This window comes from Pyrus communis, chromosome 2 (assembly GCF_963583255.1).
Source record: "Pyrus communis chromosome 2, drPyrComm1.1, whole genome shotgun sequence".
Classification (NCBI taxonomy): Eukaryota; Viridiplantae; Streptophyta; class Magnoliopsida; order Rosales; family Rosaceae; genus Pyrus; species Pyrus communis.
The window spans coordinates 21,701,884-21,728,946 of NC_084804.1; the positions used below are offsets into that span (position 1 = coordinate 21,701,884).

Consider the following 27,063-nt stretch of genomic DNA (forward strand, 5'->3'; position numbering starts at 1 on the left):
CCGAGTATGAAGCCCTCATTATCGGCCTCCATGTTTTACACGATCTGCGGGCCCCCCGCATTCTCGTCCTTGGTGATTCTGAACTTGTGATTAACCAGCTGAACGGCGTGTTTCGCTGCATGAGTTGTACTTTAGCTCCCTATCACATGGTCGCCACCTACCTGGCCGAGTCATTCGAACGAATCACATTTGAACACATTTCACGTATTCACAATACTGACGCCGACGAACTCGCCCAGATCGCCTCCGGAGCACAACTCATGGGGGGCAAACTAGGTCGAATTGTGGGAATTGCGACCACGGGTCAACGATCGTACCCCGCCTTGATCAATCAGCAAACTCTCCAACGCGCACACGTAATACGTACAAGGGTAATGTCGCTCCCATCCCTACTAGAACGAGGAGATCCCATAGAAGTATGTGTCGTCGAAGTAGAACCAGATGATTGGAGAAAGACGATGTTACGGTACCTCGATAACCCCAATGGGAAACACGACCGAAGAACGAAGGTGCTCGCCACGAATTATGTGTCGTATCAAAATGAATTATATCGCAAGGGCGAGGATGGTTTACTACTATTGTGCCTCGGCCCACACGAGGCTGCCCAAGTAATGGCCGAGGTACATGAAGGAATTTGCGGAGCACACCAATCTGGACGAAAGATGCGCTGGTTGCTCCGACGACACGGTTATTTTTGGCCCAATATATTAAAGGATTGCATCGAATATGCACGGAGATGCGTATCATGCCAAATTCATGGACCCGTGCAAAGAGCCCCGGCCGTATTGCTACACTCGGTTACTAAACCATGGCCGTTCAGGGGTTGGGCAATGGATGTAATTGGCAAAATCACGCCGTCATCAGGGGCAGCGAAGCACGCATGGATAATTGTAGCAACCGACTATTTCACTAAGTGGGTCGAGGCAAGGTCATACGCCGAATTAACTGCTAAAGAGGTATGCAACTTCGTAGAGGAGAATATTGTGACCAGATTCGGCGTGCCAGAAACAATCATAACTGATAATGGCACTATATTCACGGCCGATAGGTTTAGGGAATACGCGGCAAGTTTGAATATCCGACTCGAGCAATCTACGCCGTACTACCCACAGGCAAACGGACAGGCCGAGGCCAGCAACAAAGTGTTGATCGGCATCCTTGAAAAAATGGTAAAAGAGAAACCTGGTTTGTGGCATTTAAAGTTATATGAAGCATTATGGGCATACCGAACTTCACCCCGGACGGCCACTGGAACCACTCCTTATGCGTTAACTTATGGACACGATGCTATATTACCGGTCGAGTTGAGTATAAGCTCGTTGCGAGTAATCGAGCAGAATGATTTGTGCAGTATTGAATACAGTCAAGCGATGCGACAAGAGTTGGAAGACTTAGAAGAAAGTCGAATCGACGCAGGTAACTTGTTGATTGCGCAAAAGAAAATTGCCGAACGAGCATATAACCAGCGTGTAAGACAAAAAACGTTCGGCGAAGGAGAATTGGTTTGGCAAACTGTGTTGCCTGTTGGAATCAAAGACCCCAGGTTTGGTAAGTGGTCGCCAAATTGGGAAGGGCCATTCATCGTTCACAAAGTCCTCGGCAAGGGGGCATATCATTTACGAGATCGGACGGGTTCAGTTCACAAATTGCCGATTAATGGAAAGTTTTGAAAGAAGTACTACCCAATTACATGGGAAATGCAAGAGTAAGACCATTATACTGACAGCAAAACGACCATTGTATTGATGGCAAAATAACCATTGTATTGATAACAAAAAGAATCATTACAAGAGAACAAATACAATGATTTAAACTCCTAGGGGATCGAGGAGTCGAAAATCCAGGACGCACGATTGCGTGCGACGCCAGTTTTAAGGCATTAATGAGGATGAGATGTTCCAGTTATTACACGGTCTCGAAGCCCACGATTGAAAGTTTTAAGAACGGCGGAGAATCGACACGTGGCCACGCGTTGGGGGCAACGAGGAAAGTGCAATCATGTCTAATAAATGCGCAGGAATAACGGTCATTAAGGAAGTAGAGTCCAAAAGAGAAAAAACGTTTTCGCTTCTTCAAGGTCGAGGCCCGACCAAGAATTAACGGTCGGCGACCTCAGAAGCGAGGGGGCAATGTTTGGACCCAAATTATTATTGCTGGGCCGAGTAGCAGGATGCGTTCGGCCCAAGGTGATGACAAGTAATATGGGCCGAATAATAAGGCCCGGGCCAGCTGGCAGGGTCGGCCAAATCCTATCAGAAGTAGTCCAGATAAATAGAAAGGTCGAGGAAGTCCTGGTGCAACTAGGATTCTCGACCAGCAAGGAATGAAGTCCCGAAAAAAGGAAAATTCAGAATCCCAGTAGGAGTAGGTTTGTTCGAGGAAGAGGCGAATTGGGACAAGGACTCCCAATCCAAATCGGAGTCGGTTTCAGGGAATGGGGCACTATAAATACAAGAAATCATGCAACAGAAAAGGACATTCAACTCAGCATACAATTGCCCTGCGCAAAACCTCTCAATCACCTTGAGATTTTTTCCTTTTCTTTTTCCTGCCGACACACCTTCAGTTTGGATAAACAGCACTGTGGAAGCAACCGGCGAGCACCTTCAGTTTGGATAAACAGCACTGCTGCCGCAGAATCAGCCGCCCAAGAAGCATCTTCAGTTTGGATAATCAGCCGCCCACGTAGGTTTTGTAACGTGGCGCGCAGGCCCACGTTGGATAATCGGTCGACCTCGACGCAGTGCTGTTTATCCAAACTGAAGATGCTTCTTGGGCGGCTGATTCTGCGGCAGCAGTGCTGTTTATCCAAACTGAAGGTGCTCGCCGGTTGCTTCCACAGTGCTGTTTATCCAAACTGAAGGTGTGTCGGCAGGAAAAAGAAAAGGAAAAAATCTCAAGGTGATTGAGAGGTTTTGCGCAGGGCAATTGTATGCTGAGTTGAAGGTCCTTTTCTGTTGCATGATTTCTTGTCGAATGCGGGGCGTGCCAACTCGTCGGCCGAGCCTGGCCGAGGAGTAAAATTTGTTGATGTAGCTTTGAGCGCGTTGTTGACTTCTTTAATTTGCGATTGCGACCGAGGAAGGAACACTCTCGGTCTCTGGGTTCTACAGCCTGAAGACAAGGCTGCTAATTCTGCGGAGTTCACAAATCGTCCGAGCCCGATTCGGTCACTGTGATTATATTCGTGAGAGTATAAGCACGTCGAATCGAGACCAAGGTGTATGGGCACAGGTACTCGAACGTGATATATGTCTTGATGGTAAACGTAGTTCGGCCGTCGGAATGCCGAACCCTGAAACTCACCTGTGAGTATCCAATCATAAAACCACTCGGCGACCAGTACGCCGAGCAATGTAATTCGTAACACCTAACTATGCCGAGAAGGCTAGCAAGGTGACCTCTGCCAACAAAGGTTCGAAAACCTTTCTCGACCGAGACTGGGATAGATAATCGGTCGACCTCGACGCAGTGCTGTTTATCCAAACTGAAGATGCTTCTTGGGCGGCTGATTCTGCGGCAGCAGTGCTGTTTATCCAAACTGAAGGTGCTCGCCGGTTGCTTCCACAATGCTGTTTATCCAAACTGAAGGTGTGTCGGCAGGAAAAAGAAAAGGAAAAAATCTCAAGGTGATTGAGAGGTTTTGCGCAGGGCAATTGTATGCTGAGTTGAAGGTCCTTTTCTGTTGCATGATTTCTTGTATTTATAGTGCCCCATTCCCTGAAACCGACTCCGATTTGGATTGGGAGTCCTTGTCCCAATTCGCCTCTTCCTCGAACAAACCTACTCCTACTGGGATTCTGAATTTTCCTTTTTTCGGGACTTCATTCCTTGCTGGTCGAGAATCCTAGTTGCACCAGGACTTCCTCGACCTTTCTATTTATCTGGACTACTTCTGATAGGATTTGGCCGACCCTGCCAGCTGGCCCGGGCCTTATTATTCGGCCCATATTACTTGTCATCACCTTGGGCCGAACGCATCCTGCTACTCGGCCCAGCAATAATAATTTGGGTCCAAACAGTTATCTTAAGAACCTACTTGGTATTCTACTCAAAAACTTTGATTGCTCCTAAAACAATTTCCAAAGAACAGCACTTAAAAACAATTTTTTTTTTTTAAGTCTCAAAAATTCAAAAATTTGTTTGGTTAAATTTTTTAAACTAAGTTTTCTTAGTTTGAGTTCGAACTACCTTGAGCATAAATTGAAGAAGAGAGGATTGGAAAAGACATAATAGAGGAATTAAATGGCGAGGAGAGAAAAAGATAGGGAGAGGGCGAGGGTGAGGAGGTGAGGAGAGAGAAGAAAGAGAGGGTGACAAGGGAGAGAGTAAAAAAATACATTGAGAAGGTGTGGACCGAGGGAAGAATGAGGTGATGAGAGAGATAAGACAAAAGGTGAGGTGAGAGATGAGATAGGGTGAGGACGTGGGGAGAGAAGAAGAGATTAGGAGAGAGAGAGAGAGAGAGCAGGAAAAGATGTGTAGGAGAGAGAGCAGTAAAAGGACAAAAAAACTCTAAAAACTCACTTTTAGTGTTTTTAAGAAATAGCCTATGTTTTTAAGTTAGTTTTGAATCTAGTTTTTAAAAAGAATCCTATCAAACAAAAATTCAAAGTCTAAAACTTAAAAAGTGTTTTTGAATTAAAAAGTTGAACTCAAGCATCAGGCCAATATGTAACAGTAATTAGCAAAGTCATGTTCATCCGATCGAGGTAAGCTTTTCTGATGGTTTCATGTGATGAAATCTAAAAGTGCATTTGCTCCAAACATGCACAAAACAAATACACAACAATGCCACAGAGGAGAAAACACCAATTTGAAGATCAACAACCAACCTTTTCTTATTGGTTTCCAATGAATCATTAACTAACTCTGCATTGCAATCATCAAACATTTTTCAAGCCAATAAGTCAATGGATGAACAATCAACGACACGTTTTGTTACAGAACAATTTCAACGAATGCCTCAACTAAAAAAAGACTGGGTAAAAACTCAAAAGATAGAAGGGGTACACGAAATGATGAGATGATGGTAACTAACACCTATGCTGGTAATGAATTAGGCATATGTCTAAGATATATGTGTACAACCTGTATAGTGTCATTTGAATACGCACTAAAGTGATAGGAATCCTTACGAATAACATGTTGGAAAAAAATCAACTACTCTGTTTATTGTTGTTAACTTCGTTGGCACGAATTGAGAAAAAAAGGTTAGGACTTCAGAACCCTCTCAATGGCAGCAACATAGAACTCCTTTGGCATGGTACCAACCAGATTCACATTTCTTCCCATTCTTGAACAGCAAAACTACAGGCACAACCTTAATTTCATAGTCCTCAACAACCTGCAAATCAACATCTATGTTAAGCCAACGTGGGAAGAAGGAAAGAAGCTGGTTAATGGGTAATTAGGGATTTATGTGAGAAATTGAGAATTTATAAGGAAATCGATGAAAATTTATATAAGTTCGATTAAGAGGACTGACTAAATTCGTACCTACTTTCCAAATTTCGAGCAAATAAAAATTGTAGATTTGGGCGTTGAAGTCTAGGGATGATTCGGTGTAGGATCCCAAACCGAAAATGGGATCCTGAATCCCAAACCGAAAATTTTAGGGACGGGAATTTGAAGACCAATCCCAAGCCAAAATTTTGGTATTCCCAATTTTTGGGAATCCCAAAATATTTTCGGTATTTTGGGATGGTTTGGTATTCCCAAATTTCATACAAATTGAAATAGCAATCATTCATACCAAGTAAAATTAACATGTAAGCAAAATAGGATAAGTAACAAACCCAAAAATAAAATAATAAGATACAAACCTAATATGTTAGTTTCGTGTTGAAGAAATAGACACATTTGTGAGAGGTTCGTACTGGCAAATGTTACGATAAAAGGTTATGGTTACTACCTTAGACCACACCAATTATATTGCTACTAGTAGTTAGCAACAAGTCAAATGTATAATAATACATATATAAATATAATATATAGGAAATTGTTATTAGCACTCCAAAAATCACATTCTACACTCCTCACAAGTGTATTTTTCTTTCTAATTATAGAAAGTTTGGAGTGCCAAATGAGATTTTTAGAGTGCTAATAACAATTCCCATATATATATAAGGGATAGGTCATCAGATCAAGGGACAAATATTTTTACACTCTTTTTTAGCCTTTTGATTACAGGATATCCAATTATTCTTATTTATTCATAAAATGACATGGATGCTTATGTGGGGAACTTTAACGAAAAGCTCTCGGTACTGTTCACTTTAACGAAAAACCACATTTTTACACTAAAAAGTCAATCCTGGTACTATTCACTTTACCCTTTATTTTGTCCTTATAGTTAAAACTCAAAGTTTTCAAGCCATTTTCATTAGTTTTCCTTAATATTATAGATAAAATAAAATTGAAAAAAACATAAAATCTAGAAAATTAAAACTAAAATTAAAAAAGGAAGAAACCCTAGTTGTACACAGTCCTCTGTCTCCCCCTTTGCTAATGTGGTTTTGCAACTTCATGTTGCAGGTTCTGCTATAGGTTGGGGTTGACAAGATGGTTAGAAAATTGAAACGAGAGCTACAGAAATCGCAACTACCCCCGCTGCAAAAATTCCAACTACCCCTATTGCTCAACCTGCAAGCAGAGACACAGTTCAGTTAGCAAAACATTATACGCTCCTCAAATTCAATATAGAAGATGTGCACTGACAATAGTGATCAATCAGACGTCTCTAGAATTGTTGCTTTCTTACTTAAAACCCTAGAACATAAGTTCGAGTTCAATTGAAACACAAGAACTAACAAAACTAATTGTTTTTTTTTTTTTTTTTTTTGCAAAACCTAATTTAATCACCCCGCATATATAAACAATAATATAGAACTTAGGGTTTCATTTTGCTTACCTAATGAAGATTCAAGAGAATAATAACTTGACTCCTTGTAGAAGGCATCAGAATTTCGTATCGATATGAAACATGAAGTTGCAAAACCACATCAGCAAAGGGGGAGACAGAGGAATGCATACAACTAGAGTTTCTTCATTTTTTTTAATTTTAGTTTTAATTTTCCAGATTTTATGTTTTTTTTCAATTTTATTTTATCTTTAATATTATTTAAAATCCACATAAGCATCCATTTTATTTAATAAATAAATAAGAACCATTAGCTGTCATGTAATCAAAAGGCTTAAAAAGAGTGTAAAAATATTTGTCCATTGATCCTATCCCAATATATAATAATATATATTATTTATTTTCAGTTCGGTATGGGTTACCGAAAGATTGAGTAGACAATACCGAATCTCGTAACGAAATTTTGGGATCGGTTCGGTATTTTATCCCGAAAATTTTAGGAATTTTGGTTTGGGATTGGGATTTTTTTTGGTTTGGTTAGGATTTTTGGGAATTTTTTCCAGCCCTATTGAAGTCGAAGCTTGAGAGAGAATTGTGATTTTTTGGGGTTACCCCTGAAAGTCTAAAGAATGCAAAGATTATACACACACAGAGAGGAACTGTGTGACAGGGGTGAGCAAACGGGTCAAAGACCCGCGGGGTCGAGTAGTTGCTATTCGAGGCAAGGTTCGGGGCGGGTATGAATTTACTAGAAAAGAAACTGGGTGGGGCGTGGATGTAAATAGGGGGCGAGGCATGTCCAAAACTTAGGAACCACGGGCCCCATACCTGTCCATATAAACTGTCCATTTTTCTAGATAATATCTCCATCGTTCACCACCCTTCAATTCCAACACATATAATTCACAATTGACACGGGCCTGCTGTTTCTCTCACAATCTCCTCAGTTTCTCAATCTCTCTCTAGTCTCTCCACAGTTAGAGCATTTCCACCTCTAAAAAGAGCCCCGAGAAATAGGCAATTCAATCCCCCAAGTGAATGGTAATTGCCTTTAGTGAACAGTAGCTGCCCAAGTGCATCTCCACCCCTAAATTGAATAGCCCAGACAATTCATATTAAAATATTATTTATTTTTTTTATAATTTTTGTATTTTTAATTAAGCTTTTAATTGTAGCTGACGTCAGTTTGGCATCACATGGCCTAGGGGTTAGGCTAGTCGATTTTAGCCTAGGTTAGCAACTAGGCTCCCCCAGAGCCCAGTGGACTGGAATGGGGTAGAGGAGTTTTTGGGGGGGGGGGGGGGGGGGGGGATGGGAGGAGGAGATTTAATCCAATATCCCTTAGGGGATTTGAGAGGGGTGGAAGTGCTCTTAGACACAGACAGACTCTCCTCATTTCCTCCTCTTGACTGAGTTTCTCAATCAAACTCCTATTCTGTTTGTCTATGAGTGGGAATTGCTAGTCGTCAACTCCCTCCCTCAGCTCCTCTCAAATCAACTCAACCACCACCATCATGTATCAGCTCTTCTCAACTTGATCGGATAGCTCCCTACCCTCCCAGCCTCCTGATGATCCTAAATCTCCTGACTCCTGACCCGTGCATCTCTGTTCCAAATCTTCAAAAAAAGGGTATTCAATTTTAGGGATTTAGTATTGAAGAATAAATTAGGGTTTTACAGGTTTAGGGATTTTGTGTTTTGTAGATTAGGTTTTCTTTGAACTGTATGCACTGGCGAAGCCACATTAAAGGCTACCATGGGTTATAGCCTAAGTAGCTTTCAGTGAAAAAATAAAATTTTACATGTAATTTTCATTGATTTCCGAATGTAGTCCACCATATATTTAGTCACTAATCCTAGTTCTCTCAATTTAATTATAAAAATATATAATATAGTTTACAAACCATATATATTTCTTACATCCTTTCTCATCGCTTCTTGTACATATATGTTTCAAGTTTGAATTTGTTTGAATTTTAACACATATTTGTTTAATAACGAAAAATTCTTGGCTCCCCTTTTAAAAATTTTCTTAAGCTAGCTGATACTGTGAAAAATACAATATCGGTTTTCTTTGTTTACAAGATTTAAATCTTTAAGTTAGCCCCACCCCGTGAAAAATTCCTAGCTCTACCATTAACTATGTGTTTATTTTCCCTTCAATTCACTGATCAAGAATTTTCATGTCGCTCTGTTTCATGGTTTGTAAGAACGATCAGCAACAAAGCCACCCCATTAAGGTTGTTCCTCAATTGGCTGACACACCATGGCTGCCACATATTGTGTGTTGCGTCATGCTTCATCTTCTTCACCAGACTTCTCATCTTCTCATCTCATATGCGCCCATTTTTCTTCCTATTTGGAATTGGATGAGGACCCCCAGTTGGAATCCGAAGAGGATCCAAAGTTTGAATTCATTGCAAACTTAAATTGAAAGAAATTGAATTGAAAGAGATTAAATTGAAATAGATTGAATTCAAAGGTGTGTGAATTATAGCCCAATATTCACCCTATTTATAGCCCAAAAAAATTCAAATCCAACGGCTAGCTGACGTCATACTTACGTCACTTAGCCGTTGGATTTGAATTTAAGTTGTAGTTTTTAAATAATAAATTATGTTTAGCCCTATGGTTCTTTGGTCCTCGGTTGAAGACGATTTTTTGTGACAGGGCTAAAACAAGCCTTATGGCCCTTTGGCCCTCGGTTGGAGTTGGTAAGAAATATGGTCATGTACTGTTCATTAAAATATTAATTTCTTGGAGGACCAAAGGGCTAAAATGAGCCATCTGGCCAAGCTTTGGTTGGAGATGACCTTAGGTAGAGGGGAGAACCCCACCGACCTCTCTCCCCCTAATAACTAACAATCTAACCCATTAAGAATGTAATTTTTTTTTATAGAAAATCTTGGTAGTACGAGGGAATTTTAATCTTATCCCTCATCAAACGGAAAAATGTTACAAGAAAAAAGGAGATATAAATCTCATCTCTCTTAAAGTAGAAAAATATTACAAGAAAAGAGAGGGACGTACGACCTAACCCCTCTAAAATGAAACCTCAAGGGTAAAAAACCTACAATAATGTCAATTTAGTTTTGTGTTTCATTTTTACTCTTAGACCCCGAGCAAGGGACACATGCTTGAGTTTTTTAAGCCCTCTTTCTTTTGGATAGAAACATAGAAACGTAGAAACATTTTCAAGTTCACTTTTTTTTTTTTTAAATATCGTGCAATAATCTTGTCTATTTGTTTTTACATTTTTTATTCCCACATTTCATTGAAATATAGCAACAAAAAAAAAAAAAAAAAAAGTTCACTGATTAATTGTGTGATTTGTTTTAACTGCTAGCTCTGAAGCTACATTTGTAGGCAACATTGTTGAGGATATCTTAGTCCGAGTACTTGATGGCACATATTTGAATGTGGCCAAACACCCAGTTGGACTACAATCTTGTGTACAAGAGGTGAGAGAGCTTTTAGGTGTTGGAAGAAATGATCGTTGAGTGGTTGGGATATGGGGAACATCAGGAATAGGCAAGACAACAATTCTAAAAGCTGTTTATAATGCAATTGCTCAAAAGTTTGAAGGTAACTGTTTCCTGGCAAATGTTAGAGAAGCATCAACATCACGTGCAAGCATGATCCAACTTCAAAACACTCTTCTTTCTAAAATTCTTCGTGGTACAAAGTTGAAAGCTGTAGATGTTTATGAAGGAATCAGTCTTATAAAGAAACTGTTGAGGCAAAGGAAGATTCTCTTAATTCTTGATGACATGGATGAATTGGAGCATTTAAACAACTTGGTTGAAGTTGATTTGCTCGGTGAGGATTGCTGGAATCTTATGGTGTTGAGTTGATATATAAGGTCCAGCAGTTAGAAGACGGCCAAGCTCTTGAGCTTTTAAGTTTGAATGCCTTCGGAAGAAAAGAACCTTCAGATGATTATTTGAGACTCGCACGATGTGCAATAGCCTATGCTCAAGGCCTTCCATTAGCTCTTACTCTTATAGGTTCTCACATGCGTAATAAAAGTATAGATCGTTGGCAAGCAATATTGGATAGTTACGATTCTTCCAAAAAAGAACCTTACAAAGGTATTCAAAGAATACTTCTGAAAAGTTATGATGCCCTGGATTATGTCTTGCAACAAGTTTTCCTAGACATTGCATGTTTCTTTAAGGGTAGAGATAAGACTATGTTTTACAAATAATAAGAAGTTCGAAGCTCAAACCTGCAAGAGAGACCATCAAACTTTTTCACTAGAATTTGCATACGTCTGTGGTTCTTATTGCACAGATTTATTTCTTTGCGGGTAGATAATTTAATAATTTTACACATATATATAATAATCAAAGGTTATTTTTGGAATAATAATGGGTGGGGAAATAACATTTTAATTTTTTAACTTTTAAGATGCGTGGGATTATAATGTTGGTGAGAAAATAAGATAATGAGGTGAGTCTAAGAGCTCTCTTAAAATTTTGAGAAATTGACAAAAATGGCATTTTCTTGTTCTTGAGACCAAAATAGGACAAACCAGCTATGCATACTCTAGCTCCTCATGCACAAAAATTGTAATGACAAAAATACCCACACATAAATTGTAAAAGCTCACAATTGATGACATCATTTTTCTGAATTCGAAGAGAGGGATGTAGAGAGATAACTTTGAATTTTGGATTTTTGGGTTGAGATCTGATTTCAAAGAGAGGAAAGTAGAGTTCTGAAGAGTGAGGTTGGGAGTTTTTGGTTGAGCCTCATAACTATGGGCTCTAATTTCGAACACAGAGATGTAGAGAGAGCTCAGAAGAGTGAGGTCGGGGTTTTTAGGTTGAGCTCATATTTGTGAGCTTTGTGTGATTCTCCCATAACCAAACACAAAAAAGTCTTCCATCCTTGGAGATAACACATTTGTACCAAATTTTCCGTTTTTGGCTAGAAATTTCCATTTTTTCCAACGACCGAAGTTTCGGCAAACATATTTAGGCACCCAGGCATCTGCTTCGTTTTGGAGACTACTAAGGTAGGGTGTTTAATTCCAAGTTCCTTCATTAATGATGTATTAGGTTTTTTGTAAGATTAAGTTCAATTAGGGTTTTGTTTCATGTTTGATTTTTCACATGCTAGAATTCGCAAATATCATGGGACAATCTTACCCTAGGAAGTTTTTTAGCACTTTGAAGCATGCTTAGAGAAATTTCAAACACAACTACCACCTTTACTATCCCATAACCAAGTTGATTTGAGTATCAAAACGAAGAGAGACCATCCAAACATGAGAATTTGAGGATCCCTTACCAATCTTAGCAAAAGCATCATAAACGAAATTCGCTTCACAAAAAACATGTTTAAACTCCACGTTATGAAACCGACAAGCAATCTTTGGGATACTCTCAGTGGCATCGATTAAGGCCCGCCCGTCAACAACAAGAATGTCTGAAATACCAATCTTCGTAGCACCCGGCACACACGCATCTGATGACAAAGGCACTTGCTGCATGCAAATTTACTTGAGTAATCATGGGAAATGTTCTCTTACCTAGTATTACGAGTGACGAGAAAGAACTGAACTTTTATGGCTACGAGTAATTTTTCAAGGTTCGATTTCCTCCAACATAACTCCACAAAAAGCATAAATATTTAAGCTATTACCTGGTTTGAACAGCTGTAAAGAGTCACCCATAAAGATAACTGTGTTATACCGCTAAGGCGAATAGATCAGATGACTCAGGTCCACCCACAAAAACCAGGAACGCACCAGGCCAATATGTAACAGTAATTAGCAGAACAGTGTTCATCCGCTCGAGATAAGCTTTTCTGATGGTTTCATGTGATGAAATCTGCAAGTGCATTTGCTCCAAACATGCACAAAACAAATACACAACTATACCACGGAGAAGGATAAAACACCAATATGAAGATCAACAATCAACCTTTTCTTATTGGTTTCCAATGAATCATTAACTAACTCTACATTGCAATCATCAAACATTTTTCAAGCCAATAAGCCAATGGATGAACAATCAACGACACGTTTTGTTACAGAACTAGTTTCAACAAATACCTCAACCAAAAACAGACGGGGTAAAAACTCAAAAGATAGAAGAGGTGCACGAAATGATGAGATGACAGTAACTAAGAGCTATGCTGGTAATGAACTAGGCATATGTCTAAGATATATATGTACAACCTGTATAGTCTCATTTGAATACGCACTAAAGTGATAGGAATCCTTACGAATAACATGTCGGAAAAATTCAACTATGTTGTTGATTGTTGTTAACTTCTTTGGCACGAATCGAAAAAAAGGTTAGGACTTCAGAACCCTCTCAATGGCAGCAACATAGAACTCCTTCGGCATGGTACCGACCACAGAGTCACATTTCTTCCCATTCTTGAACAGCAAAACTACAGGCACAGCCTTAATTTCATAGTCCTCAACAACCTGCAAATCAACATCTGTGTTGAGCACATAGCACTTGAGCTTCCCAGCATATTCAGCCGCAATTTCATCAATCACCCGGTGCACCATCCTACACGGCCCACACCAGCTCGCATAAAATTCAACGAGGACAGGGGTCTCACTGTTGATGACTGATTTGTCCCATGAGTCTCCAGTAACCGCCGGAGCTGCATATATACAAACATAATACGGTTAAGAGACAAACCCGAACATCCCCAACATACATACACACCAATCTCTCACAATTAGGATGGACAAAATGTATTTAAAAGACGCGGGTTAGGCCAGCCGGAAAGGGGCCCTCCATCCGACTTAGAATCCCTTCCCCGTAGATTTGAGTACTTTAAAATATCGTCTTGTTAAAAAAAAATCCAGTGGGATCTACTCTCACATCAGTTCCCAGAAACAAGTAATCCATCAATTTATGTTTAAACATGTATCCAATCACCAAAACAGGCAGATAGATAAACCCAAATCTTACCATTCAAAACCAAATTTTAAGCATCGAAGGAAAGTTTTGGGGCCAAATTGTTGGATACCCAAATGCTAAGATGCCTCGAGGAAACTACCAATCGGAGGCATAAAGCACACAAATTATTCCCACAAAACCAAAACATTTTGCATCCATAAAATTAACTTTCAGATACACAATTCAATCAATCAATCAATGGCGGACCAAACAAGAAGTGACGAGCAAAAGAAAAATGGATTAGATCTAACAGAGGAGGGAGATCAGAAAACACCTTTGGATTCGCGAACGGAGAGGATCTTGAGGCTGCGAGGAGGAACATTTGGAAGGCCGACGATGAGTCCCCGTTGGGGCTGCTGCAATCGGAAAGGGAATGAGAGATTTGGCGGAGAGTGGGAGAGGAGAGGCGAGAGCATTGGGTTTTGGATGGCGGGGGAGCGTAATGAAGTCGAACAGTGGAACGTGGAGGCGGCCATGGCAGCTCAGCAGCAGCAGCAGAGGGGGAGAGAGAGAGAGAGAGAGAGAGAGAGAGATGGTGGTTGGTTGGTTTCTGGTGCGATGAGGACGTGAGGGAGTGGAATGGGGATTTTGGGCAGGTATGTTTTTGATGATGAATGATCAAGTGACAGCGATTGGTGGAGAACAAGACAAGTGTGGGGCCTGCTGTTTTAAATGGGATATAATTGATGATTTGGGATTTGGGATTTGGGATTTGGATTTTGGATTGATGGGAAAAGACAAAAAAAACAAAATAACAAATGGTGAAAAAAAGCTGGCACGCCCGGTGGGATTCGAACCCACAATCCTTTGATTAGAAGTCAAATGCCTTATCCATTAGGCCACGGGCGCTGTTGTTACTACTACTTACTTTAATCTCTTATATTTTTATTTCTATAATATATAAGTTGACATCACATTACCCTGATGTCCTATCTCAAATTGTTAACAAACTTTCTCATTTTTCATCAAGACAAAGCTCTGGATTCGTTTTTATGGCAAACCTGTAATATCACTTGCTCTAATTTACTTGAGTTGGAATTCATACTTATTGTAAGGGAGTAAGGTAGGACTCAAACTTATGTGTACCGGAGTAAATGCATTGCCCTAACCTACTCCAACCCATATCAAAGCTCTTGATAGAAAATAGGAACATGCATCAAGTTTGTTGAATTGATTCTCACCATTAATAAAAAAGAAGAAAAAAGGTGGTTGAATTGATGTAGTGAGATAATCGTGGCCAACAACACTTAAGAGAACATTTGAATAAACAAGCACCAAGCATTTTGGCTGCTAAGGGTTTTCATTCACATAGCTCCATTGTATCAATTCATAACTACATCTACGTTACATTCTGAATACACCGTACTTGGTTTCTTCGGGGTCACGGTTCATCGAAGCGGAGATGGAGAGACCGATGACTTTTCTTGTGTCGGCTGGATCGATAATTCCATCATCCCAGAGCCTTGCTGTGGAGTAGTAAGAGTTCCCTTCTCTCTCATAAGCCTCCACTACCTTTGCCTTGAATTTCTCCTCTTCTTCCTTGTCCCACTGCATTACATGCACAGGACTCAGATAAATAAAAGCCTAGTAGTTTTCTTAAAATGCGCTTTTATCTAAGACAGGCGATTTCTACCTCAATTCCTTTCTTCTTCTTGTTGCCCCTTTCGATTTGAGCAAGGACACCAGCAGCCTGAGTATTTCAATAACGAAAAAAGATGTCATTCTACACCTAAAGCCAGCTGTCAGTGACATGGTCCAAGGAATCATCTATACTGTCTTGAATTGAAAACGGAAATTAGATCTCTCATGACATCCAGAGTCGAGAAGATAATGCAAAAGAAATATGCAGGAAAACAAATCATAGGTATGTTGTTTGAAAAGGGTCACCTGAGCACCACCCATCACGGATATTTTGGCATTCGGCCAAAGGTACATGAAATCAGGACTATAAGCACGACCACACATTGCATAATTGCCGGCACCAAAGCTTCCACCAATGATGATAGTTACCTTTGGAACCTGTAAACATTCATTGTTATTTGAGATTCATGATTGATTAAGTCATAATCATGATTCATCTCAAGGTAAAATGAAAGCCATTCCTATACGTGTATTTGAACACATGGATATTCACATAAGGGCGCAAGGGGGAATAGATTCATAATCACACAAGAACATTTATATAAACAGAAATAAGGAAGAACAAACCTTGGCACAAGAAACTGCCATCACCATTTTTGCTCCAGATTTTGCTATACCAATTGCCTCAGATCTCGAACCAACCTACCAAGGAATATAATATATCACAACTATGTAATAATGAGAAGAGCGTTTTCTCCATAAATTCGGCAGTTAACGAGGCCAAATAATCTCAAAATTGAGATATTTGAAGAGGGCATAAGTAAGTTTTTTTAATGTATATTACTGAACCAAAATACTGCCAATGCATCAAAAATGTGGGGTAGAAGAGACTGCCACTACTCGAACGCATCTGAGGTGAAAATGCCAAGGACTAACTTAGACCAGAATGAGTGAATCCATTTTATATCCTTTAAGTACATTTCTCCTGTCGTATCGACCTTTATGTTCCAACTGTTCAAGTTCAAAGATGTTTTAAATACCTTCACAAATATGAAAAGGCTTGGGTAACCTTTTAAAGGATGTCATGAATATATAACCTTCCTATTCTCAATGAGCAAACTTTTGGTAAGCATGGCTTCCTCATTCTAGAATGGACCCGATAACCAAAGAAAATAAGAAACTTATTACGCAAGTTCAAAGAGTGACCCTCCAGAAAAGCACACTGACACAATGGTGTTGATAGCGTCTTCACTAAGAAAGTAAAAGAAAAGGACATCGAGTTTACAACTTTACATACCATAAATCCAGTGATATTCTGAAGGAAGACCAAAGGAATGTTTCGTTGAGTACATAATTCAATGAAATGTGCCCCTTTTAGAGCAGACTCATTAAATAGTATTCCATTGTTTCCGATAATTCCCACAGGCTGCCCAAAGATTCTACCAAAACCTGTTACAAGAGTCTGCAGAGGTGCTATTGAAATTACAAAATTCATATATTAAAGGAATAAATTAAGACAATCAGAAATGAAATTGGTGCAAATGCCCTTACAGTGCCATACAATTTCTTGAATTCATCAAATTCACTTCCATCAACAATGCGAGCAATAACCGATCGGATATCGAACTGTTGCTTATGCTCTGTGGGCGCGATGAATCGAAGCTCCTTCACATCATATAATGGTTCCTTATATTCAGAGTTTATGTTTTGCAACCCGCTTTTCAAGCTTCTCCCAGCCATGTGCAAGTTCTTAATAATATTTCTTCCAAGAGCAAGTCCATGGAGTTCATCTACAAGAACACGTGAGATTACAAACGTGACCACAAATAGCTAACCTCCCTGCTCCCTCCACATACATGCATAGAACAAATAATTCTAATAGGTAAAGATAAACAAATGTGTTATTTTAAGAAAACATTCAAATTTCTCCTTTCCTATTTCTCACTCGATACTCCTCAACTATTTCATTTGCGATTAAGACTACTCTACAACATGTCTATCCCTAAAGAATGGACCTTTGGAATTGGGAATTATATCACAAGAACTCTCCATCAATATCAAGACGATGCCTGACATTACATAAACTAGTAATCTAAATGAAGCTCAACCAATCCTTAACTTTCAATGAAAATACTTTCTTATAGTCCTGTTAGTATTTCAAAACTTTCACATGATCAACAACAACAACAACAACAACAACAACAAAGCCTTTTCCCACTAAGTGGGGTTGGTTATATGAATCCTAGAACGCCATTGCGCTCGGTTATGTGTCGCGTCTTCCGTTAGATCCAAGTACTCTAAGTCTTCTCTTAGAGTCTCTTCCAAAGTCCTTCTAGGTCTTCCTCTACCCCTTCGGCCCTGAACCTCTGTCCCATAATCACATCTTCTAACCAGAGAGTCAATAGGTCTTCGTTTCACATGTCCAAACCACCGTAACCGATTTTCTCTCATCTTTCCTTCAATTTCAGCTACTCCTACTTTACCTCGGATATCCTCATTCCTACTCTTATCCTTTCTAGTGCATTTGTTAACTAATATATCAAAGGGAATTGTTATTAGCACTCCAAAAATCTCATTCTACACTCCAAACTTTCTATATTAGGAAAGAAGAATACACTTGTGAGGAGTGTAGAATAAGATTTTTGGAGTGCCAATAACACTTCCCTATATCAAATTACATATAAAGAGAGCCTAAAGTTAGCAGCTAGTTAATTCAAAGAAATGCATGTGAGGTTTAAAGTATGAAATGGCAGAAAGTAATACCTTGAGCAAAGTAGTCTGAAACTCCTGATGTCTTGCAATGCACACTAGCACCCCCCAAATCCTCTGCAGATACTTCTTCTCCAGTAGCAGCCTATTGAAACATTTCCTTGTTATACATCTAGATTGTATACATAATATTCACATATTTTTTTTAACAAAGTTTAAAAAGCAACATACCAGATAAATCACGGGACTCATGCAGAAACTATACAAAGCATATACAAGAGAAAACTAAAAATAACCTTCACAAGTGGGGGTCCTGCCAGAAATATGGTACCATTTCCTTTGACCATCACACTTTCATCCGCCATCGCAGGAATATATGCACCGCCAGCAGTGCAGGAGCCTAATACCAACGCAATTTGAGGAATGCCTTCAGCAGACATTATACTTTGATTGTAGAAAATCCTACCAAAATTCTCCCTGTCAGGAAAGACCTCTGCCTGCTTGGGGAGGAAAGCACCCCCACTATCGACAAGGTATATACACGGCAATTTGCAGTGAGAGGCAATCTCTTGTGCCCTGAGGTGTTTCTTAACTGTGATGGGGTAGTAAGTCCCACCCTTCACGGTAGGATCATTAGCTACAAACATACAAAGCCGTCCATGGACCGGACCTATTCCAGTAATGATCCCAGCAGATGGTAAGGATTCTTCATACAATTCATGTCCTGCAAGCTTAAAATTAACAAAACATACAACAATTTAGGCAAGATATCAACTGGGTCCAATCAATTCGTCAAAAAGATGAAAACTTTTGCATCAGGGTGAAGATAACAATCATAATATATATGATTTAATGGGGTTTTTTCATAATCTTATTCCAAATTTGCAACTTTTAGTGTGTTTCAATCAAAACCCAATTCATGAAAGCTACAACTTGAGGAGTTTGATGAAATGGGAAACCTGAGAAAGCTCGAGAAAAGAAGCGCCGGGGTCGAGCAGTCGATCAATGCGTTCTCTTGGGAGAAGCTTGTTTCTGCTCTTGTTTCTCTTCACAGCTACAGTTCCTCCTCCGCCAAGAACCTGCTCATCAATCACTGAATTAATCTAATGGAGAGATAGAGAGACAGAGACAGACAGACTGACAGACCGACCTTTTGGATGTGCGATTGGAGGTCGGAGATCAGGACGTCCATGGTCTTGGAGTTGCGAGAGAAGGCCTCGGAGTTCCGATCGACGCCATCGGGAAGGACTCCGAGGCTGTAATTCCTACTTGTTTGTGCGATTTGCAATGCGGCGAGTGATTTCCGTGAAGCCGAAGCTACTGATTTTCTCATCAATATGCTGAGCATTTCGAGCTTCTCTGTTTCTGACTCGAATGTCTCTCGCACTCATAGAGACGCGCGTATTTACAGAGGGAGTGAGCGGCCTATCTCTCTGCTGATGTGGAATGCCTATCCGTGTGAAATTTTTATATAATTCTATAGTCTGTCAGATAAGGATGTGACAAGTTTTGGAGAGTGTGACCATTTATTGGATCAAGGTTTTGCATATGACTTGAAGAGATTATAACAACCGAATTCACGATGCCAACAAGATCGACCAAGTGTGGGGCGATGGCAGCACCCACCAGGGGGCCTATTCAAAGTCAATGTTGATGGAGCAATATCGTTGAAGGGATTGAATAGAGGTGTAGGAGTTGTTATTAAAAATGATGATGGGACTTTCATGGCAGGTTGTACGACATAACTATATGGTTATTTCGATACTTTAACAACCGAATTGCTCGCAGCAAAGGAGGGTTTATTGTTTGCATACAATGCGGGATTCATTTCTATTATATTGGAATTGGATTTCAAAAGCGCAATGGATTTTAATTGTTGCAAATGACGTTCGTCTTAATTGGGATGGTAATATATTGAAGGAGATTGATATCTTGAAGAAGAGGTTCTCTTTTCTTTTTTTTATGTCAATGACAACAATGCGAAGGAAATATGGTGACTCATGAATTAACAAATTTTGGTCTTCACAATGGAGGTTTTCATACTTGGATAGAGGAGGGGCCACTTTGGCTCGTTCCTTTTTTGGGAGTAGATTTGGAGAATAATAATTGAATGTAAGTGGGGAGCAACTTAGTGAAGTACTTTTTTTCCCTCTACACTAGAGGTTTTTAACGAGGCTTCCCTTGCTGCCCCAATCTTCTTGTACTCTGTCATCTTTATTGAAAAGAAAACTCAATTTCAGATAAATAAATAATAAAAAAATAAAAAAAGAGATTATAACAATTTTGCTTTTATTTTTTACTTTTCACTTTTTATGAAAATTGAAAACCAACAATTTAAATTTTGTTTGCTAGCACTTCAGGCTGAAAACTACAATTTAAGCGTTATTTGATAACTATTTCGTTTTTAATTTTTTGAACTAATAATCATTTGGTAACTATTTTCAATTTTTATTTTTCACTTCTTCACATAAAATCCATTTTTGTACACACAAAAGCATGCCTTTGAATGACTTTAAAATTATATATATATTTCATCAATAATTCCTAACTAAAAGCATTAGGGATTTTTTTTTTTTTTTTTAATGACACATATCATTTGAAGAAGTGAAAAGCACTCCCCGAGCTTCTTTTAAGCATTTTATGGAGCACATTGTTACCAAGTTAACGAAAGTTTTCATGGAGTACATTTTACCAAGTTAATGAAATTACTAATTAGCATTGAAAAAAATTAATTTAGACCCACAAATTAAAGGAAATAGCTTTTGCTCATTAAATAGACGGAGGAAGATGAAAATAAAGAAATTGTGTTCAATCTGGTAAGTGTTACGATCGATCCCTAATTTTTTCAATTGTTTTGTCCTCATTAATGTAAATTGACCGGCTCTATCGACTCGGACCAGCATTGACCCATCAACATTGACTGTTGACTATTTTCTAGATTCATTACAGGACCCTCCATTAGGGTATTTCGACGCGCTGATCCCAAATCCACACTTCGTTTCTTCAAACTCAATTGTTTTAATAGAGTTTTGCTAATGGATCCTTTTATGTGCTTAGATCCTAACAGTTTCAAACATTCTAGAGGACAGACTCAGCTAGATTGTTGACCAATGAGCGGAATTTTATTTTAGAATTGTGAATTTCAGTTTCATTTTGTGAATTAAACATATTTTGTGATTAACGATGATGACAATTTTATGAATATGGATTTTCCCTATTACTTATCTTGTGGGATGCATACACTTACACAAAATTAGAATATTGTACTAGTCTACAACTGTAGGACAAATCATGCATGTGTATGAGTTATATTTCAGTGTTTCAGCTTGTTTATACTATGTACATGTTCTTTCATCTTATACTAGCTAGGGCTAGTGTATGATTATAATTTCCACTTACACTAGCCATGACTAGTGTATGATTATGCTACTCATCTTACACATATTTAGGTATTATATTTATACTCTCGGCTTGTAAATATCTCAAAGTTACTCAGCAATGACATGACTATATTATTCAAATTATACTAATTGATGCTAGTGTATGCTATTGTATGTTATGCCACAAGTAAAAAATCAGTATATGCAAGTACTAGTTTTTCAATTTTATAGCATGCTTAAACTTCAAAAATATATGTGTATATATATGTAGTAGCTATATAATTTTGTAAAATAGGGGATTAATATGTAAAAAAAAACAAAAATATTTTAGAAGGCTTTATTTTTTTTCGTCCACTCACATTTTTACGCTTTGCGTCCCCTTAGGACTTGGTAGCAGTAGCAGTGATCATATTCTACGTCGAGACACCTTCCCATAACTCTCTGACATATTCCTACCGAGTTGAATATCTACTCCTTTTAAAATCCCTTCGAATAAACGTCCATTTCTACGTGGACTAGTACTCCAAAGTTATAAGACTTTGCACTGTCTGTAGAATTTGTAAACTGGCATTTATGCTCTAAACCTATCATCATGAATGTAATAGCTGAGATTCATTAGGTGTGGCCTTTGGAGATGTGTTGGAAACTTGAAAATAAGCATGGTTACTTGCGAATGTTTTAATTTGGGCCTATCTCTATTTTCAGGGAAGTTCTGTTAAACTTTTCGGTAGATCTATCTCAGTTGACAATTTTAGTTATGTGTTCATATATAATATGACTACGTCGTCCATTTAAGTGATGGCTAGCACATCTCAACATCGATGCCTACGTGACATCGAGATTGGGGCATATCATTAAGCGAGGTGGAAAATTTGACAAGACCACACAATAAATTAATTATAATTTCGTATTGAACAATCATTCACGATGATCAAACTTAACACATCCAACTTACCAACGTGGGAAAATACTACTAAATGCTAGTGTCAACAATACACTAAAAGCATCTCCACCACTTGGCAACTGCAACAAGAGACCCCCATGTGCAATGCAATTCTAAATGGCTTGGAATGATACTTAGCCGTTGGATTTCCAATGATCCTTTTATATGGATAGTTGGATTTCCAACCTTAAAAATTGAAAATTATACATTGTTGATATATGTCACAATCTAGTGCATTTGATTCAAGCAAACTGTGATAAACCAACAGCCTAGATTAATTTGAAAGTAAAAAATCCCACACAAATTCTAAACAGTCGTAAAATTAAACACACTTAACAAACTTAAATAAAGATTTTTATTTTTAAAGAACAAACTTACTAAGTACACACTTACAAGCATAAAGTGAAACAAAAATATTTGTGAATAATAATCGCTCTTGCTCTTGCCCTTCTTCCTTCCAAATTGGTGGGCTGCACAAAGGCAATTACTATTTAGAGTGAACAGGTATCTAATCCCATTCGCTCCCTTGCTTTCACACTCCAACGTTGGTAAGGACCGAGAGAGCTGCCTTCGCTTTTGGCGTTCCCTCATAAATCTTCGGATTTCACCCCTACACACGAAATTCCACTATCCTCTATGTCACTCAAGTAAATTGGCAATTTTATTGCCCTTGCCCTCCACCGACGGGGGTGGAGATGCTCTAAGAATTTGATTATGGAAATAAACAGTTTTTGCTAAACGGCGCCGTATAGTGTGCTGACCCAAGTTTCGGGTCCAAGAAAGAGAATCCGACAGAACTCAGATAAGGTCCATTTTGCGCCTTCAACCGAAACTCCGATTTGCCTCAATGGAGTCTCTGTCTCCGGTTCTCTCACCGACCGCTGTGAAATTCTGCTATCCGAAGCTCGCTTCAACGGCTGCCTCCGCAGCCACTCTTCCTTGGTTCTCATTCACCTCCATGGCCTCTGCACAGAGAAGAACACCTACTTCAATACACTCTGCAAAACCCACGAAAACCCTCTCCGCAACAGCAACAACAAACCCAATTTCGGTGCCTCCCAAGAAGGTCTTTTCGCAATACCCACATTAGCTTTTCCGTCAATGTTGTTTGGTTGCTGAGAAAATGGATGAGAAAAATGGAAACCTTGAAAAAAATGGGTTGTTGGGTTTGTGATCTTTACTTTCTCGGTAACCAAACGGAATTTTAGTTTTATTTTATTTTATTTTATTTTTGTGTATTATGCGCAGGTTCTGGTTCCAATTGGGTATGGGACGGAAGAAATGGAAGCTGTCATTATAGTTGATGTTCTGCGCCGAGCTGGTGCTGATGTTACCGTGGCCTCCGTGGAGCCGCAGCTCCAGATTGAAGCTTCTTGTGGTACTAAACTGGTTGCTGACACCTCCATTTCCTCGTGTTCCGATCAAATTTTTGATCTTGTGGCTTTGCCGGTTAGTTGTTCTTGACCAATTTATGTTACGTTTCATGAATTTATAGTTTATTAAGTAATGAACTAGTGATAAAATGTGGTACATACACGTAAATTGGTCGTTGAGATTGTTAACCATTCGTAGTTACAGGTTATGGGGATACTGTGCATGATGAAACTTATTACTAAAGCAACCAAAGTTTATTAAACTAGAATGAGAGCCACAGAAAGTTGTCTTCTTTTAATTTTCGAGCTGGAGAAAGTTTAAAAGAAGTGTAATAGTGTGCATCTATAGTTTGAAGCAATACAAATTGTTGGCACAACGAGCTGGAGAAAGTTTAAAAGAAGTGTAATAGTGTGCATCTATAGTTTGAAGCAATACAAATTGTTGGCACAAGGTATTCTGCATTCTGGAGGTGTTATTTTGGAATTCTTGCGATTCATTTGCACGCCTGAACTTTCGCCTTTCATTTGACTAGTTCAATATATTAGAAAGTTTGGTGATGGTCTTGTGTTTAAGTTTGACAACTTATAGCATCCACTGATGATTTTTATGCGTATGACCTCAAGGGAGGAATGCCGGGATCGGTGAGGCTAAGAGACTGTGCAGCACTCCAGGAAATTACAAGAAGGCAGGCTGAGGAAAGTAGGTTATATGGAGCCATATGTGCTGCTCCGGCAGTAGCACTTCTGCCATGGGGTCTTTTAAAGAGAAGGCAGGTGGGTTGTTGGTTAAATTTTCAAAATTTTGTCAATTTCAGTGTACTTTTTCCGGCTAATGGTTGTTAGTTTGTTATGCAAGACTACTTGCCACCCTGCATTCATGCACAAGCTTCCGACGTTCTGGGCAGTCAAATCAAACATTCAGGTGTCAGGAGGACTCACAACAAGCCGTGGCCCTGGAACTTCTTATGGGTTTGCCCTGTGCCTAGTAGAACAGCTATTTGGGGAATCCGTTGCCAAGGAAATTGGAGAATCGCTGGTGAGTGGTGAGCCCTACTACTGTAATAGTGTAATGTTAGTGTGTCCGAACTCATGCTTTAGCTTGATTCTTGATAGATGCTCAGTAAAATCCTGTCTCATTTTTTTGTTCATTATACAAGCGTTTGAGTGAGCATTCATGTCTGTGAAGTATTTGTACAAACTTTGCAATTCTTTTATCCAAAAAACTCCATCCTTTGTCAGACTGTCTCTAGGAAAAGCCTGCCTAAACTATGGTTTTCTTCATCTAATAAAGATGTTCCTTTTCAGATTCTTTATATTTCTATGGTATTTCCTTCTCATATTCAGTGTCGTAATACCTTTTTTGTGATAGCTTTGAGCTAATACTCTGTATCTCTTGTATTAGTTGATCTGTCCTGATGATGAGAAATCTAAAAAGGAGGAGTTTAATAACGTTGAATGGTCTTTTGATCACATCCCTCGAGTAAGTTTCTTTATTTCTGCTTCATGACTAATCTTTTGTAACCTCGATCTATAGATATGCAATTCGATTGGATGCAGAACATCCTCCTCTACAAATAACGTATATGAACTTCAAATTTCTTTGTCATCTAAAAAATTTTGAAATGCTCGTATTGATTAACGAGAAAATATGTTTTGGATAACAATTCACCTCTACGCTCTTTTCATTTGACTATTAACCCTGTTCACATTTCTGATTACACTTTTACATGACTGCCTACATTTATTTATTTTGGTCATGCACTGCCTAGATTTTTTTATTACATAGTATCTTCTGCCTGTCATTCTATTTCTCTGTGTTTCCCTCTTTTTGGCGTAAGAAGCTTTTTATCATTCTATTGTCATGCAGGTTCTGATTCCAGTTGCAAATGGATCTGAAGATGTTGAAGTAGTAACTATTGTAGATATTCTGAGACGAGCACATGTGGATGTTATAGTTGCTTCAGTTGAAAAATCTGTGCGGATTTTGGGATCTCAAGGCACCAAAATCATTGCTGACAAGTTGATTGGTGTTGCTGCAGAGTCAACATACGACTTAATCATTCTTCCGGTGAGACAAACCGAATAGTTAGTGATACATTTATCTTTCTTATATTCTTAAACAAACTATCAAGATCTAAGATTAAGTTGTGAAGCGTAAATATTGAATTCTGACTTTGGTGATGGTATTTATCTTTAGCGTTGTGCGGTGCATAATCAAAATGAAAAAGCAAAATGTAGAATTATTAATTCCTTAAATGGGTTGTAGAGGTACTTATTCAGTATGAGATAGATAGTCACTTCTTAAGTACTGTTGCATTTATATACGCTTTTGTTTTGTTGGTAACTGTGACAAAAAAAAAAAAAAGATTTTTCCCTGTTACAAAGTAGACCATTCAACGGTTCTGGTTCCTTCTGATAGGGAGGAAATGCTGGGGCTGAGCGGCTAAGCAAATCTAGGATTCTAAAGAACCTCCTCAAAGAACAAGAACTAGCTGGAAGAGTATATGGAGCGGTCTGTTCGTCGCCAGCAATCCTACATAAACAAGGCTTATTGAAGGTACCATAAAATTTTCTTTTCTTTCTTCTATATTTTTAATGTTTATTTTTTGCTTATATGATTCCTTATGCTTTCTTTGCAAAATATAGGGTAAGAAAGCCACCGCTCATCCTTCCATTGTAAGCAAACTCACAAACGAAGTGATAAATGGCACCAAAGTAGTTATCGATGGTAAACTGATTACAAGCAGAGGACTTTCTACCGTCACAGACTTTGCGTTAGCTATTGTGAGCAAACTACATGGTCATGCAAGGGCAAGAAGTGTTGCAGAAGGCCTCGTTTATGATTACCCGAGGAGTTAGGATGATCTAGACTCATAGATTGAAGTCCTTGCGGATGGAAGGCGTCTTTCTTCAGCCCTTAGCCATGAAGAGTATAGTCTGCCCAACTCATAATGGGCAACGGAAGGAGAATCTAATTACCAAGCAGTTTTGGATGGATTTTTGAGTGTTGAGTTTGTCCATCCGTTTCCCAAGTGCCCGTTCACAAAACAGATACGCCATCATTGCATTACATGACACTGCTGATTCACCGGTCCAGGCTTCTAGCTTTAGCAATTGATGTAAAAAATAATGTGTTGGAGATGGAAAGGCCTGAATATTATGTAGAATATTTTTGTTGGTGCGGCCAGCTGTAAATGTTTTCAACTTTTATGTCTTTTGGAATGGAAAGTTGATGAAGAATTGTGAAGACTCTGAAAGAGCAGGTGTAAATAGAAAAAGAGTAGAG

General features: G+C 38.9%; 3 protein-coding genes, 1 non-coding gene and 1 pseudogene across 6 annotated transcripts; 2 read left to right on the forward strand and 3 right to left on the reverse strand.

Moving 5' to 3' along the window:
* Window positions 1–1,370: 1,370 nt before the first annotated feature.
* LOC137724945 (disease resistance protein RPV1-like) lies at window positions 1,371–11,069 on the forward strand (annotated as a pseudogene).
* Window positions 11,070–12,793: 1,724 nt separating this feature from the next.
* LOC137725991 (thioredoxin M3, chloroplastic) lies at window positions 12,794–14,354 on the reverse strand. The gene is made up of 2 exons (XM_068464840.1): window positions 14,066–14,354; window positions 12,794–13,489 (listed from the first exon to the last, which is right to left on the reverse strand). Exons 1-2 carry the CDS (start codon window positions 14,265–14,267, stop codon window positions 13,170–13,172), a joined length of 522 nt encoding a protein of 173 aa, XP_068320941.1. The 5' UTR covers window positions 14,268–14,354; the 3' UTR covers window positions 12,794–13,169.
* Window positions 14,355–14,567: 213 nt separating this feature from the next.
* On the reverse strand, window positions 14,568–14,640 carry TRNAR-UCU (transfer RNA arginine (anticodon UCU)). The gene has a single exon. It is a non-coding gene; the product is annotated as a tRNA-Arg (tRNA).
* Window positions 14,641–14,983: 343 nt separating this feature from the next.
* On the reverse strand, window positions 14,984–19,517 carry LOC137725893 (methylcrotonoyl-CoA carboxylase beta chain, mitochondrial). Of its 3 annotated transcripts, none has more exons than XM_068464729.1 (10): window positions 19,232–19,517; window positions 19,041–19,160; window positions 18,378–18,812; window positions 18,136–18,226; window positions 16,924–17,162; window positions 16,670–16,834; window positions 16,000–16,074; window positions 15,679–15,810; window positions 15,425–15,558; window positions 14,984–15,339 (listed from the first exon to the last, which is right to left on the reverse strand). In XM_068464729.1, the coding sequence occupies exons 1-10, from the start codon at window positions 19,427–19,429 to the stop codon at window positions 15,300–15,302; spliced, it is 1,629 nt and encodes a 542-aa protein (XP_068320830.1). In that variant the 5' UTR covers window positions 19,430–19,517; the 3' UTR covers window positions 14,984–15,299. The 3 variants fall into 3 exon arrangements, with proteins under 3 accessions (XP_068320830.1, XP_068320829.1, XP_068320831.1); XM_068464728.1 differs by having other exon boundaries at window positions 15,425–15,481; window positions 19,232–19,515; XM_068464730.1 differs by lacking the exon at window positions 14,984–15,339 and having other exon boundaries at window positions 15,431–15,567; window positions 19,232–19,516.
* A 3,564-nt stretch (window positions 19,518–23,081) lies between these two features.
* Window positions 23,082–27,036, forward strand: LOC137726563 (protein DJ-1 homolog C). Its single transcript, XM_068465498.1, has 8 exons — window positions 23,082–23,470; window positions 23,653–23,853; window positions 24,402–24,551; window positions 24,634–24,813; window positions 25,180–25,257; window positions 25,645–25,845; window positions 26,197–26,334; window positions 26,424–27,036. Exons 1-8 carry the CDS (start codon window positions 23,252–23,254, stop codon window positions 26,634–26,636), a joined length of 1,380 nt encoding a protein of 459 aa, XP_068321599.1. The 5' UTR covers window positions 23,082–23,251; the 3' UTR covers window positions 26,637–27,036.
* The last annotated feature ends 27 nt before the right edge of the window (window positions 27,037–27,063 follow it).